The sequence below is a fragment of the Narcine bancroftii genome, chromosome 12, assembly GCF_036971445.1.
Source record: "Narcine bancroftii isolate sNarBan1 chromosome 12, sNarBan1.hap1, whole genome shotgun sequence".
NCBI lineage: Eukaryota > Metazoa > Chordata > Chondrichthyes > Torpediniformes > Narcinidae > Narcine > Narcine bancroftii.
In genome coordinates this window covers 6,769,374-6,784,175 of record NC_091480.1, presented here as the reverse complement: position 1 = coordinate 6,784,175, position 14,802 = coordinate 6,769,374, and the positions used below count along the sequence as shown (strand labels likewise).

General features: G+C 43.3%; 1 protein-coding gene across 1 annotated transcript in view; it reads left to right on the top strand.

The window, feature by feature from the left end:
- The first annotated feature begins 2,417 nt into the window (after positions 1–2,417).
- ccz1 (CCZ1 homolog, vacuolar protein trafficking and biogenesis associated) overlaps positions 2,418–14,802 on the top strand; it is a 46,246-nt gene continuing 33,861 nt past the window's right edge. The window contains exons 1-5 of the mRNA XM_069906814.1: positions 2,418–3,273; positions 4,761–4,849; positions 6,877–6,970; positions 10,697–10,794; positions 13,738–13,831. Of these exons, the coding sequence (XP_069762915.1) occupies positions 4,836–4,849; positions 6,877–6,970; positions 10,697–10,794; positions 13,738–13,831 (300 nt within the window). The 5' untranslated portion in view covers positions 2,418–3,273; positions 4,761–4,835. The remainder of the gene's footprint in view (positions 3,274–4,760; positions 4,850–6,876; positions 6,971–10,696; positions 10,795–13,737; positions 13,832–14,802) is intronic.

Below are 14,802 nucleotides of genomic sequence, written 5' to 3'. Positions count from 1 at the left end.
TTTCACTACTTCAACACTAATACCTAATGCTTGAACCTTCCTAACTAACCTCTTATGTGGAACATCCGCAGCACTTATTTACTGCATCCAGTGCTCCCTTTGTGGTGTTTTCTACATCGGGGAGAATGGTTGCAGATTGGGGGATTGCCTCACTCAGCACCTCCTCTCTGTCTGAAACCACAGCAACCTCCCAATTCTGAGTCACACTCCTGCGCTCACATGTTTGTCCATGGCCTTTTGCATTGTCCTACTCTGACCACCTGCAGATTGGAGGAACAAACCCTTATCTTCTATCTGGGCACTGCAGCCAAATGGCAATAACATTGGGCTCTTTCAAACTGCAGCACCCAGGAAGTGCTCCTGGGACCCACGTGAGATTACTGGTTTGTGTGTGTCTCCTGCACCTTTCAAATAGCAGTTTAACCTACCTGTTAAATCGTCCAACTGGCAATTTAAGGGGGATCCTGCCCCTGCGATGATGTGGTGAGTGACATGTCATGGAACCACTGGGAATCCCTGTTCCCCATGTTATTTCTGTTCCCTTTCTGTTTAAAGTTCCAGAATAACTGGGTGAGCCATTTCCCCTTTCAAATAGGCAGAGGAGGTCACCCAGGTACGTTTTATGGGTTTCATGACCATCTCCAAGGTAGGTCTGGGACCTAAATGGATTTTGACTGGGCTTGCTTGATTTGGCCCTTTTATATATCCCTGTACCTGGGTATTCAACCTAGTAAATTGCCCAGTTAACCCCATTTTACAAGACAATCTGAAAAGGCCTATTGATTTCTCTGCTTTCTGCTAACATGCTTGCCTTGTCTTTCTGCCTTACCCTTTCCAGTCTTTCCAGTTCTTCCTCCCTCTTCCCCACCCAGCCATCCCTTCTCTCCCTCATTGCAGCTTGCCCCTCCCTCCCATCTCTTGCCTTTGTCACACCCACTCCCCTCCCCTGCCCTTTAATTTGGACGCCTGCCAGCGTTCTCTCATACCTTGATGAAAGGCTCAGGCCAAAATGTTGGTTATGTATTTCTACCTTTGCTGAGTTTCTCCAGCATTTTGTGCTTTTTACTTCAACCACTGTGTTTACAGATTTTCGTGATTTACTAACTAACTGCATGGCCTATTGTTCAGCGATGTCTAGATCACACCTCCTCGACCTCCGGTTCCAGATCCTTGAAGCATTAGCAAACACAAGGCCTTTCAGGAGGCCTGCTCACCATCTCACCCATGTGAATCTTGTACCTGATTCCCACAGTGTGGCATTCAAGAGCAGTTTCTTCTCAACAGCGATCAGGTTCTTGAACCTCACCTTGTTACACTGTTTGCACTATTGGAACACTGCTTTTTTTTAACTTGCACTATGGTATATTATCTGTCTATCTTAGACCAGAAGATATAGGAGCTGAAGTAGGCCATTCAGCCTGTTGAGTCCGCTTCACCATTTGATCATGAGCTGATCCATTCTTCCACAACCCCACTCCCCTGCCTTCTCCCCATACCCTTTGATACCTATCAATCTCCACCTTGGGGCAGCACGGTTAGTGCAACATTGTTACAACGCCATCGATCAGGACTGGGGTTCGAATCCCACACTGCCTATGAGGAGTTTGTATGTTCACCCCATGTCTTCGTGGGTTTTCCCCAGGTGCTCCGGTTTCCTCCCATCATTCAAAACATACTAAGGGTTATAGGTCAATTGGGTGTAATTGGGCGGCAAGGGCCTAAATGGCCTGCTACCGTGCTGTATGTTTAAATTTAAATTTAGAAGCCGTACAAGACCACCTCTTCTCCAATGAAGAATTGTGAACGCAGTTCAGGCCATCGCACAAACCAACCCCCTCTCCTCCCTCCCCCACCACTACACTTCCTGTGGCCTCAGAAAAGCAGCCAACATATTCAAACCCTTCGCACTCTGTCTTCCTGTTGTTATCAGACTCCTGAATGAATCTCATTCCAATAAAATAATGTTACCTTTGCTTTGTTCTAACTGACCAACTCTACTAGCTGTGGTGTGTTTTTTAACTGTGAAGTCAGCCTGAAGAAAACTGAGGTCCTCCATCAGCCAGCTCCCCACCATGACTACCAGTGCCCCCACATCTCCATCGGGCACACAAAACTCAAAATGGTCAACCAATTTACCTATCTCGGCTGCACCATTTCATCAGATGCAAGGATCGACAATGAGATAGACAACAGACTCGCCAAGGCAAATAGCGCTTAGGAAGACTATACAAAAGAGTCTGGAAAAACAACCAACTGAAAAACCTCACAAAGATAAGCGTATACAGAGCCGTTGTCATACCCACACTCCTGTTCGGCTCCGAATCATGGGTCCTCTACCGGCATCACCTACAGCTCCTAGAACGCTTCCACCAGCGTTGTCTCCGCTCCATCCTCAACATTCATTGGAGCGCTTTCATCCCTAACGTCGAAGTACTCGAGATGGCAGAGGTCGACAGCATCGAGTCCACGCTGCTGAAGATCCAGCTGTGCTGGGTGGGTCACGTCTCCAGAATGGAGGACCATCGCCTTCCCATGATCGTGTTATATGGCGAGCTCTCCACTGGCCACCGTGACAGAGGTGCACCAAAGAAAAGGTACAAGGACTGCCTAAAGAAATCTCTTGGTGCCTGCCACATTGACCACTGCCAGTGGGCTGATCTCGCCTCAAACCGTGCATCTTGGCGCCTCACAGTTTGGCGGGCAGCAACCTCCTTTGAAGAAGACCGCAGAGCCCACCTCACTGACAAAAGGCAAAAGAGGAAAAACCCAACACCCAACCCCAACCAACCAATTTTCCCCTGCAACCGCTGCAACCGTGTCTGCCTGTCCCGCATCGGACTTGTCAGCCACAAACGAGCCTGCAGCTGATGTGGACATTTGCCCCCTCCATAAATCTTCGTCCGCGAAGCCAAGCCAAAGAAAGACTATATATGAATTGACTAGCTGGATTGCTTGCAAAACAAACTTTCTCACTGCATCACTGTGCATGTGACAATAACTTTGAACCATAGCTTACTTTGAGGGATACCTATGGACAGTAAGGACATGACTGCTTTCCTTTAAATAGGAGCTGTGGGCTCTTTAACCTCCATTTCCCTGATTTTTGGACATGTAACCCTGAACTTCTGGTGTAGTTTTCATTCACAGCACCAGAGCATGTGCTGAGAATTTTGCGTTGGAGATTTTGGAATAAGTCTTAAGCCCACAACAATCCTGCTTGGAGGCCAAAATGCCACGTCTCAGAGTTAATGCATAGGAAGGCAGAGAGAGAAGGTAAGGAGGGTGTGGTTAGAATCTGGAGTAAAAATCGATCTTGGGGGCACAAGAAGAGTTCTCTGGTGCCCTGGTGTCTGTGGTTAGAATCTTTTTTGAAAATTGGTTGTCTGACAGGAGGCAGAGAGTCGGGATAAATGGGAGTTTTTCAGGTTGGCAGAGAGTGGTAAGTGGGGTGCCGCAGGGGTCAGAGTTAGGCCCACAACTTTCATCATTTACATTGATGACTTGGAGGAGGGGACAAAATGTGGTGTAGCCAAGTTTGCAGATGACACCAAATTGAGTGGAAGAGCAAATTGTAATGAGGATGTGGAGAGTCTGCAGAGGGATAGAGTTAAGCTGGATGAGTGGGCAAAGGTCTGGCAGATGGAGTACAATGTTAGTAAGTGTGAGGTTATCCACTCAGGCAAGAAAAAATAGAGCTGAATATTATTTAAAGGGTGAAAAACTAAGCAGAGGGTTATTAAGAAGGCAAATGGAATGTTGGCCTTCATCGCTAGAGGAATTGAATTCAGGAGTAGGGAGGTAATGTTGCAACTGTATAAGGTACTGGTGAGACCGCACCTGGAGTACTGTGTCCAGTTCTGGTCTCCATATTTGAGGAAGGATGTACTGGCTTTGGAGATGGTCCAGAGGAGGTTTACTAGGTTGATCCCTGGGATGAAGGGGTTGACTTATGATGAAAGATTAAATCGTCTAGGATTGTATTCGCTCGAGTTCAGAAGAATGAGAGGAGATCTTATAGAAACATATAGGATTATGAAGGGTATGGATAGGATAGATGTAGGAAGGTTTTTTGAGCTGGCCGGGGAAACTAAAACGAGAGGACACAGTCTCAAGATTCGGGGGAGTAGATTTAGAACGGGGATGAGGAAAAATAGTTTTTCCCAGAGAGTAGTGAATGTTTGGAATTCTCTAACCAGGGAAGTGGTTGAGGCTGCCTCATTAAACATATTTAAAATTCGGTTAGATAAATTTTTACATGATAGAGGAATTAGGGGATATGGGGAGAAGGCAGGTAGGTGGAGTTGGGTCATAAATTAGATCAGCCATGATTGTATTGAATGGCGGAGCAGGCTCGATGGGCCATTTTTGGCCTACTCCTGTTCCTACTTCCTATGTTCCCATGTTCCTATTCAGTAAGGAGAACTAAATTCTCAGATTATTCTCATCTCTACCTGAAATTCTATCTTTTTGGATCAAGGGAGTGGGGGTCTGCAGAGATGAGGTGGGATTTCCCATTTATTTATCCCGAGATCATAAAAGAATCCAGCAAACTGTTAACATGCCCTCTGCTTACCAAAGTCCCAACAGCCTTCACACCGTCTTGCCTTGCCTCGCTCAGTTCTCTGCGTCCAAACTGAATCAAGTTAACTACCGCCACCCCCCCCCCAACTCTCTCTCTTATCCTTCCACAACATTGTCCGATTTACAGAGGTGATAAAACTCTTCTGACACTTTTTTACTCTGTCTCTCTTCTTTCTCAGTAGATGGTTGTCTGATATTTGAGTAATGTGCTTCAGTACCGAGCTAGCAAAAGTTATTGAAGTTAAACATCGCCGATGTTGATGACAAGGTAATTTTTAAAGTTGGTTATTCTTGTGTCCACAGGATTAAGTGAGAGAGTAGCTTACTGATTCAATCACTAACTACTACATGGGGGAGAAAACAGTAATTATTTAAATCTTAATGCAGTGGCATGAGTACAAAATGAAAACAGCTGGAAATTTGAAACATAAACAGCAAATATGAACAAAACTCAGCACATCAGGGAACATCTGTGGGGAGCATTCCAGAGTTCAGTCAGAAATCTCGTGTTCTGTAAGTCATACCTGTTCCGATGACCTGAAAAGTCAACTGTTTCTCTTTCCATGGATACTGCCTGACCTGCTGAGTGCTACCTGCATTTTCAATTAAACATTAACATCACCCTTAAACTAGGGCAAGGAGGCGTTTTATTGAAACGCTTTTGTGAAAATGAGTTTAGTGCAGCCATTCTCAATTTTTTTTGGCAACCCCCCCAGGACTCTGCTCAAAGGTTATGAGCCCCCCTTCCTTGTGAAGCAGTCAATTTTGGTTTCTTCCGTACTTTCCACCTACCGACTACATAAAAACAAAAATTAAAGGCCAGTACGGTTGGCGTAGAGGTTAATGCAACACTGTCACAGCTCCAGCGATCAGGACTGGGGTTCGAATCCCACACTGTCTATAAGGAGTTTGTACGTTCTCCCCGTGTCTGCATGGGTTTTCCCCAGGGGCTCTGATTTCCTCCCACCATTCAAAATGTACCAGGGGTTGTAGGTTAATGGGGTGTAATTTGGTGGCACGGGCTCGTGGACCGAAAGGGCCTGTTACTGTGCTGTATGTCTTTAAAAAATATATATATATTTGTGTTACGTGAGGTGAAAAGAAAACAAGGCTTTTACTTAAATGTGCTGTGGCCCTGTTGAGAATGGCTGCTTTAGGGAGTGAATTCCATGACTTTGAATCGTGGCAGCTAAAGGCTTGGAGCTTAGGGGTGTCGTAAAAGAAGTGGAATCTCAGTAGATTACAGAGTTAGGGGGAATCGCAGAGAGAGGGAGGGATTTGAACATAAGTGGATGAGAATTTTAAACCCTGGCTGAATTCTTGGAGCAAATATTTAATGAGATAGAGGGAAAAAATATTGTTAAATCCATAAATACTTCTGGCAACTTAAGATCAGTATCAGAATTGTTAGGTATTTAGCAACTGGGTGCCAAGTGATTTTTGATTTGCGGAATGTTTCAAAACCATTTGCCTCAAACACACTGTGGGTTCAAGTTCCACATTCTCCCCTTTACAGGTTGAACTGCTTTAATCTGGCGATATCGGGGCCTGGTCATTGCCGGATCACAGAAAATGCCAGAAAACAGAAATTGACCCCTAAGGGAACCCCCTATGTAAACATATCAAGGGAAGAACAAAGTTTAAAACAGGAAATAATAGTGTGGGCTGGCACAGATAGCGTAGCGGTTAGCACAGTGCTTTTCTGGCCATTAGTACAACCTCCTTACAGACAGCGCAGGACTCGAACCCTGGTTCCAATCATGGCAGATTCAACCTTTGCAGTGCCAGAGATTGGGACTGGGGTTCGATTCCCGTGCAATCTGTAAGGAGTTTGTACTAACAGTGGCAGATTCAAACATGCCAGAGCACAGGAGTTGTCAGAACACTGAGCACCGAATAAGAGAAATTCCGCCTGTATATAGGGATTTTATTTACACCCTTGAGATCAAGATCAAAGTAAATGCCCAGTGTGTCTTTTCCTAATCCAAAAGACCTGGAGTTATAGTTGTTCAACAAGGAATGAGCCCTTCAACTTGTCTGTGCCAACCATGTTGGCATTCTGAGCTTGTCCCATTTACCCACATTTAGTTCATATCCTTCTACGTTCCCATCCCTTTATCTATCTAAATGTTTTTTGAATCTCAAAATGATGTCCAGTTATACAATTTTCTCTGGCAGCTCGTTCCCGATACGGACCACCCTCAGGACCCTGATCCTGAAATTTTTTTTTTAATACATGCGTGCTTTAGGTTGAAGGAGTACCTAAATCTTCCTGTTCCTTTTCCTTTTGAACAGTCCAAGGATGACCACAACACAGGAGAAGCAGACTCCACCCTCACTGTTGAGCTTTTTCATTTACAATCCAAAGCTCGGACCAAAGGAAGGTGAGGTAAGCCTAATGTATCAGGAGCATGACTGGAACCACCAGGATTTGTATCCTGGGAAAGAGGTTCTGACCGCTTACTCTCTCAGGGGTTCTCACCATTTTTTAAACTTCTATCAGGTCTTCCCTCAGCCTCCAGCGCTTCAGAGAGAACACTCCAAGTTTATCCAACCTCTCAATATCCTGGTAAATTTCTTCTGTACCCTTTCTAAAGCCTCTGCATCCTTCCTGTAATGGGGTGAACAGAATTGCACACAATACTCTAGATTCAAGATTCCTTTATTGTCCTGTAATAAAACAGAAAATGTGATAAGGCAAGCAAAGATTTGCCATCAGCAGAAATTGCCCAGTGCCCCTTAAAGCCAGAGAAAGAGAAGCAAAAGAGAGTTTCCCCCCCCCCCCCTCCCAGAGTCACTAAGTGTCCATGGATTTGCCTCCTCTGCTCCTGTAGCCTCTGCAGCCCATAGCCTTTGGTCCAAATCATCAGAACTTGAGCTCCAGATCCAAACCTCAGACGTGATCAGGAAGCCTTCAACCCTTGGGACCCTCTAGCACCTCCGTTCCGATACCTGGTACCCTTCAGCCTGGTGCGAGTTCCTTGACCGCAGTCGCCAGCTGCCCACAGCCTGCTTGGGTTCCTTGCCCTGAGTCACCAACAGCATGTCGTAATGAAAGATTTGTACAAGTGAACATATGTTTATAATCAATGCCCTACCCACTGAAGGCAAGCAGACCATATGCCTACTTTACCACCCTTTCAACTTGCATGGCCACTTTCGATGAGCTACGCAATTTATCCAAATTGGGTCCAAATTAAAGTTAAAATCCCCTCCTATCAATATATTTCCTTGTGTGTCTGCAATCTTCAAAAAAATATCCTGCATAAACTTTTGATCCTCCTCGTTAGGTGTGTATTTATTGAGCAAATTCCAAAATTCTGAGTATATCTGACACTTTATCATTACATACTTCCCTGCTGGATCTATTATTTCCTCCTCTATTTTGATTGGTACATTTTTGTTAACTAGTATGGCTACACCTCTAGCTTTTGAATTATAGGATGCTGCCGTTACGTATCCTACCCAGTCTCTCTTTAGTTTGCTATGTTCCACTTGTATATAAAAAATTGAAGGAGTATGGAGAAATATCAGGGTACAAGATCAATGCAATGAAAAGTGAAGCGATGCCAATGAGTAACACAGACAATACAGAATTTAAAAAAGAATCACCATTTAAATGGCAAACACAAGCAATCTGATACCTAGGGATCAGGTTAGATAATAACTTAAGCCACTTGTACAAACTAAATTATCAGCCATTAATAAAGAAATTGTAGGAAGACTTAGAACATTGGAAAGAATTACCGCTAACGTTGATAGGGAGAGTAAACTGCATTAAAATGAATGTCTTCCCAAGGATACAATACTTATTTCAAACGTTACCAATTCCCTTAACAGAGAAATTCTTTAAGGAACTAAAGAGAATAATAAAAAAATTCTTGTGGAAAGTGAGGAATCCAAGGGTAGTGTTAGATAAATTAAGAGGTATAATCAAGGTGGTTTACAGTTACCAAATTTTAGAAATTATTATAGATCTGCACAATTGAGGTATTTATCAGATTTTTACCAGACAAGGGAAAAACCAGACTGGACTAAGATAGAACTAGATAAAATAGGGGAGAAGGTACCAGAACATATACTTTATAAGTGGGATGAAAAGCTGGTGCAATATAAAAATTCACCAGTACTGCATAATTTACTTAATATATGGAAGAAGATCCACTTAGAAAGGAAAAAAACGAATTATCAACTACCAAAATTATTATTGATGCAAAATCCACTAATCCTTTTTACAATAGACAACCTTTCCTTTAGAGAATGGGAGAGAAAAGAAATCAAAAGAATAGAAAATAGTTTTTGTGGAAATAATTTATTAACATTTGAACAGTTGAAGTACAAATATAGAATAACTCATGGTACAATGTTTGCATATTGAAAGCGTATTTAAAGGATAAATTGGGAAACAGCTTGAGATTACCAGAAGGAAGCAGCTTTGAATATGTGATTACAGACACAATGATAATTAAAAGATTTATAATCAACATTAAGCTGCAAGATAAGGAAAATGAAATAAACTATAAACCTAAGCAGAATTGGGAAAAGATCTAAACATAAAGATAAAAAATGAAGTATGTGAAAAGTTATGTTCTGGAACTATGAAGAATACAGTAAACACAAGGTTACGCATGATACAGTCCAAAAATTAAAAATTGGGATTCAACATTATCAATAGATGTTTTCGCTGTAAGAAGGAAATGGGAACAACATTACATGCAACTTGGGCATGTATGAAAGTAAATGCATTTTGGGAAGAATTAAATCAGATACTAAATAAAATTACAAAAAATAACATACCAAAAAAACCAGAGATATTTCTTTTAAGTGACATAAGAAGTAGAGAATTAGGCCTCAAATTGGATAAAGTGCAAAAAAGATTCATTATGATAGCCTTAGTGATAGCAAAAAAATGTATAATGTCAACTAGGAAAATGGAAGAGAGCCTAAGAGTACAGCAATGGTCCATGGAAATGAATAAATGTATTCCATTGGAAAAAATAATATATAATTTAAAAAATAAAGTCACAATGTTTGAACAAATTTGGGAACCGTACATGGAACACATCAGACAGAGCTTGCCTACGACCTCCATCCCGTAAAATGAGAATGAAAATGAAAAGATTCAGTGTGTAATAAATAGATGACGCATTTTTCTTGTTTATTTTCCTTTGTGTGAAGATATTGTTTTATGGTTTTATTGTATTATAGATGTTGAATATTTATGGGTTTTGGAGGGGCATGGGTAGAGGGGAGGGAGAGAAAGTCGAGAAAAGACCACTGTGTATGGTTCACAGTGTGAAAAATAAAAATTTATTTTTAAAAAAATAGACCCATCTTTTGTTTGCTTCAGATGACCTGTACAGCTCAGTGTCACTTGCTTCCATATGAATCACAAAACCTGGTTTACAGGTGCCACAGGCAACCAAGAAGGAAGCTGTTGGAGGGATAGAAGTTAAGAGCAGGGAGGTTCTGCTGCGACTGTACAGGGGGCTGGTGAGGCCGCACCTGCCTGGGGTACTGTGTGCAGTTCTGGTCTCCTTACTTGAGGAAGGATATATGGTCGTGGAGGCGACGGAGAGGAGGTTCACCAGGTTGATTCCAGAGTTGAGGGAGTTAACCTATGGGTCTACACTCACTGGATTTTAGAAGAATGAAAGGGGATCTTGTAGAAATACATTAAAAAAATTATGATAAGAATAGACACGGTCAAAGCAGGTGAGACGAGAACTAGGAGATGTAGTTTCAAGGTTCTGGGTAGTAGATTTAAGACTGAGATGAGGATGAACTGCTACTTCAGAGAGTAGTGAATCTGTATAATCCTGCCCAAGGCATTTGATATTTAACCCCAGTTGCACAGTAGGGGAATTGAGGATTATTGGGAATGGTGGGTTGATGGAGCTGAGTCCACGGCCAGATCACATTGAATAGCTGAGCCGGCTTGACTGGCCGGATGGCCAACTCCTGCTCCTATTTATTTTGTTGTGTCACATTTTGTCGATTACTGGACACAAGAACTACGTTTTGGACATTTTCCAAGGGTGCTGTTATGAAGCAGGTTCTAGTTACAGGAGTAGGTCATCCTGAATCGCTAAATAACTTGTGGTTCATGTTGCAGGAGGAGAAAAAGATCCTGTTTTATCATCCCAGCGAGGTTGATAAAAATGAAAAGATTAGGAATGTTGGATTGTGTGAAGCAATAGTGCAGTTTACAAGGTAAGGATCTTGCTTGGGAAATTTTTATTTATCAGAAAAAACACACAATTCTAGAAAATCTTGGCAGGTCTCAGTGTCCTTATGAGGTACCTGGAAGGTTCCTTCATACCTGCTGAGTTCCTCTAGTGTTTTTGTGTGTTTTTGTAATTACAATCACAGTGTCATCAAACTGTTGTTTTTCACTTTTATTTACAAGATATTACTGTATTCATAAGATGACCATTCTCTGGATGCTTGAGTGATTTCCTCTGAGACCAGGGGAGGATAATTGAGCAGGTAAAGCCCACATTTATCCAAGTTTAGAGGAATGAGATGTGGATCTTATTGGAGTGTGCAAGACGGTAAGGGAGCCCAGTGGGATAGGTGTCCAGGAGATGTGGGGGGGTGGGTGGTTTCTAGAATTAAGGGGCATATTTTTAGGATGAGTTTCCCCCATGGCAAATTGCGAAGGAGTTTTGTCTCTTGAGGGTCATGAACCTTTGGGAGTCTCCACATCAGAGGTCTATGGGTACTATGTAGTTAAGTATATTATTCATTAAGTATATTCATTGCCAAAATAAAGGTTGGGATTTTTAAGGGAAGTTGGCATTTGTAGTCAGGGGCCGGACAGTAAAGCTGTGGTGAAGTTCAGATCACCATACATCAGTGGTTCTCAACATTTTTCTTTCCACTCACATCCCACTTTAAGTCATCCCTATGCTGTAGGTGCTCTGTGATGAGTAAGGGATTGCTCATGGTGGGATGTGAGTGGGTAGGGAAGGTTGAGAATCACTGCTCTCGAGCCAATTGTTACAGAAATATTTTGCTTGAGAAAAATTGCCATTGGCCCATTTCTTATGGAGTTCTGAAACCGTACACATAACAAGTCAATGAGGGACGATTAAAACAGTGGTTCTCAACCTTTTTCTTTCCACCCACATCCCACCTTAAGCCATCCCTTACTAATCACAGAGCACTTACAGAATAGGGATTAGTTAAGGTGGATGTGAGTGGAGAGAGAGGTTGAGAACCACTACCATTCTGAATGAAAGTACAGACACTTTGGACAGTTTGGCCAATTCTTACTCCAGTTTATCATATATACTTGTGTACTAGTTGATCCCGTGTAAAAGTTGACCCTTTTTTTTGCCCAAAAATCATGTTTTCCGTATGACCTGTGTAAAAGTTAGCCCCCCTATTTTTTTTATTTTGGCTCAACCACCTGCCCATCTGACATCCTGACCAACTGCCCATCCAAGTTCCCAATGCCCCGACAATCCATCCCAGTTCCCGGCGCCCCGACCACCCACCCTCCCATCTGAGCTCCTAACATTTCAGCCATCCATCTATCCAAGCTCCTGGCACTCCAACCGTCCAAACTCCTGAAGCCCTGACTGCAGACTTCACCCCGTCTACCAGAGCTTCCGATGCCCTGGCCACAGACTTTCTCCTTGGCCCCTACCGCCCACCTATCCAAGCTTCATTGACTCTTCAACTGCCCATCCATCCAAGCTCCCGAAGCCCTGACTGCAGACCCTTGCTACCTGCCCACCAGAGCTCCCGATTCTTTCCTTGGCTCCGGCTGCCTGGCCATCTGTGCTCCTGACACCCTGGCCACAGACTCTCTCCTCAGCCCCAGCCATCTGAGCTCTTGATGCCCCGAATGCAGACTTACCACCAGGACCCTGCCATCTGAGCTTCTGACACTTTGAACGATGGAGGTACTTACTGCAGTCAAAAGTATGATTAGTATAAAAGTTCACCCCTTAAATTTGAACCAAAAAAATTGGTCCCAAAAACCCAACATTTTTAATGAGTCCTTACGAGAGTTTCATATCTCTTTGTAAATCTTCTCTCCTGTTTAAATGAGGCAAATTGGGATCTGGAGTCTTTTAAACCTTCTTGGAGGTAACAGTTTCATAAGGAGAAAACCGAATTGGGATTCGTGAGGTTGGATCAAATCCCCATTCTCCCAGAAGGATTTCGGGGAACACAGTCTGCACCAATAGTGCTTCAGGTCAGGCAGGACTGCGGGGTTATTTGGGAATGCTGCCCATAATTTTAACTGCATCATTGGGAAGTATGCTTTCGGTTTGGGTTTTTGCAGCCGTAGAGATCCTAAGTCACAATGGAGACCGAGGCTTTTTGGTTGCATCTCGGAATGAGGGAGCGCTAATGCAGAGCGTCCCCTCAACATTAACCAGGTGACAGCAGAAATTGTAACGCAGCCACCTAAGGAGTGACTCACTCCTTAAACTACTGCTTGCTGTATTTTGTGGTGAGAATCCTTATCCCAGAGTAAGAACTTTGATGGAACAATGAATACAAAATTTATGCTGATGTTTTCTGTATAAGGTTGAGAAAGAGTTGTAAGCTTGGATGAAGTGTGAAATCGAGGCCATGTAGACAAGAAAGACCTCACGATCCAGACGATTCCTGCTCTCTAGACCAGATTTTTTTTTTGGCTATGGCTCCCTTTGGAATCTGCTCAAAGGTTTTGGGCCCCCTTCCCAGTGAAGCAGTCAGATTTAGTTGGTTTCTTCCATGCTTCTCTCCGACAGACTCCATGAAAAGTATTTTACGATTACAATCCATGGCCTCCCTCTCAAAAGTGCCAAGGCCCCTGTTGAGAATGGCTGCTCTCAACTCTGGGCCTTGAAACCACAACCTTCTGACCTGAAGGTAAGAGAGTGGCCACAGTTGATGAAGAACCCAAGTCAAGACTACACAGAAATGCTGGAGGAACTCAGCAGGACTCTCAACATCCATAGGAGGTAAAGATATATAACCAATGTTTTGAGTTCGGGCCCAAAATGTCGGTTATATATCTTTAATCCTATGGACGCTGCGAGACCTATTAAGTTCGTCTGACATTTTTGTGCTTTTACTGCATTCACAGTGACTGCAGATTTTCATGTTTCACTCCCTCAGTTGAGACTAATCTGCACATTGTTTTTTTCCCAGGACCTTTTGTCCCAGCAAGCCCGCAAAGTCCTTGCACACGCAGAAGAACAAACAGTTCTTTTATGAAGCGGAGAGGAACTTCTGGATGGTTATGGTACACCTTGCATGATTTCCTGTGGTTTGGGTGACACCCTGACCTCCTCCTTGTACAAGCGATGTGGTTTAAGGCTGATCTGTGGGCATAGGGACTGCCGTCACTTGCATCAATACTGGCCTGACCCTAGTTATTCCAAGGTTGGGTGAGTGTAGCCTGTAGCTGACGTTCATTCTTGGAATAAAGTGTTGATACCAATGAGTATCACTCTTGCCTTGTAAATCAAAAGGTTCACTCTCAATCTACAGACTGTCAGGGTCATTCCTGCCCTCTGAAATGGAAGCAAATGATCATGTGGTCACATTTGTGTGGGGTGGCACAGTTAGCGTGGTAGTCAGTGCAATGCAGTTACCGCGCCAACGATTGGGACTGGGGTTTGAATCCCGCGATGTCTGGATGGAGTTTATACGTTCTTCCCATTGTCTGCGCAGGTTTTCCCCGGGGTTTCCGGTTTCCCCTCGTACATCGGGGTTGTATGTCAATTGGGTGGCATGTGCTCATGGGCCCAAAGGGCCTGTTAACGTGCTGCATGTTGAAATTTAAAACTAAATTTAAAAATATTTCAGAGAGGAACAGGAAAACTGTTCACATTATCCTGGCCAACAGTCATCCTTCAAATGGCACCACTTGGTTATCGTTGGTATTCAAATTGGTAGCAATGTTTCCTATTATTTTGTAACTGACTGATAGCTTCAGAACAATATTAAGGGGGGGAGACCCTGACAATAAACTCGGCACCTCTCAAGTAGAATTCAAACTTGAGCAGAGCAGTCTTCATCACTATCCTGGCCGATATTTAACTCTGAGCAGCCATTCTCAACCTTATTTTAGCTATGGCCCCCTTAGGCCCCATTCCCTGTGAACCAGTCAAATTTACTTCATTTCTCCTGTTCTTCTTTCCTACTGACAGCATAAAAAGCATTTATATTTTTTTAAAAATGATTTCCACCTGTGACCCCACACACCCCGCC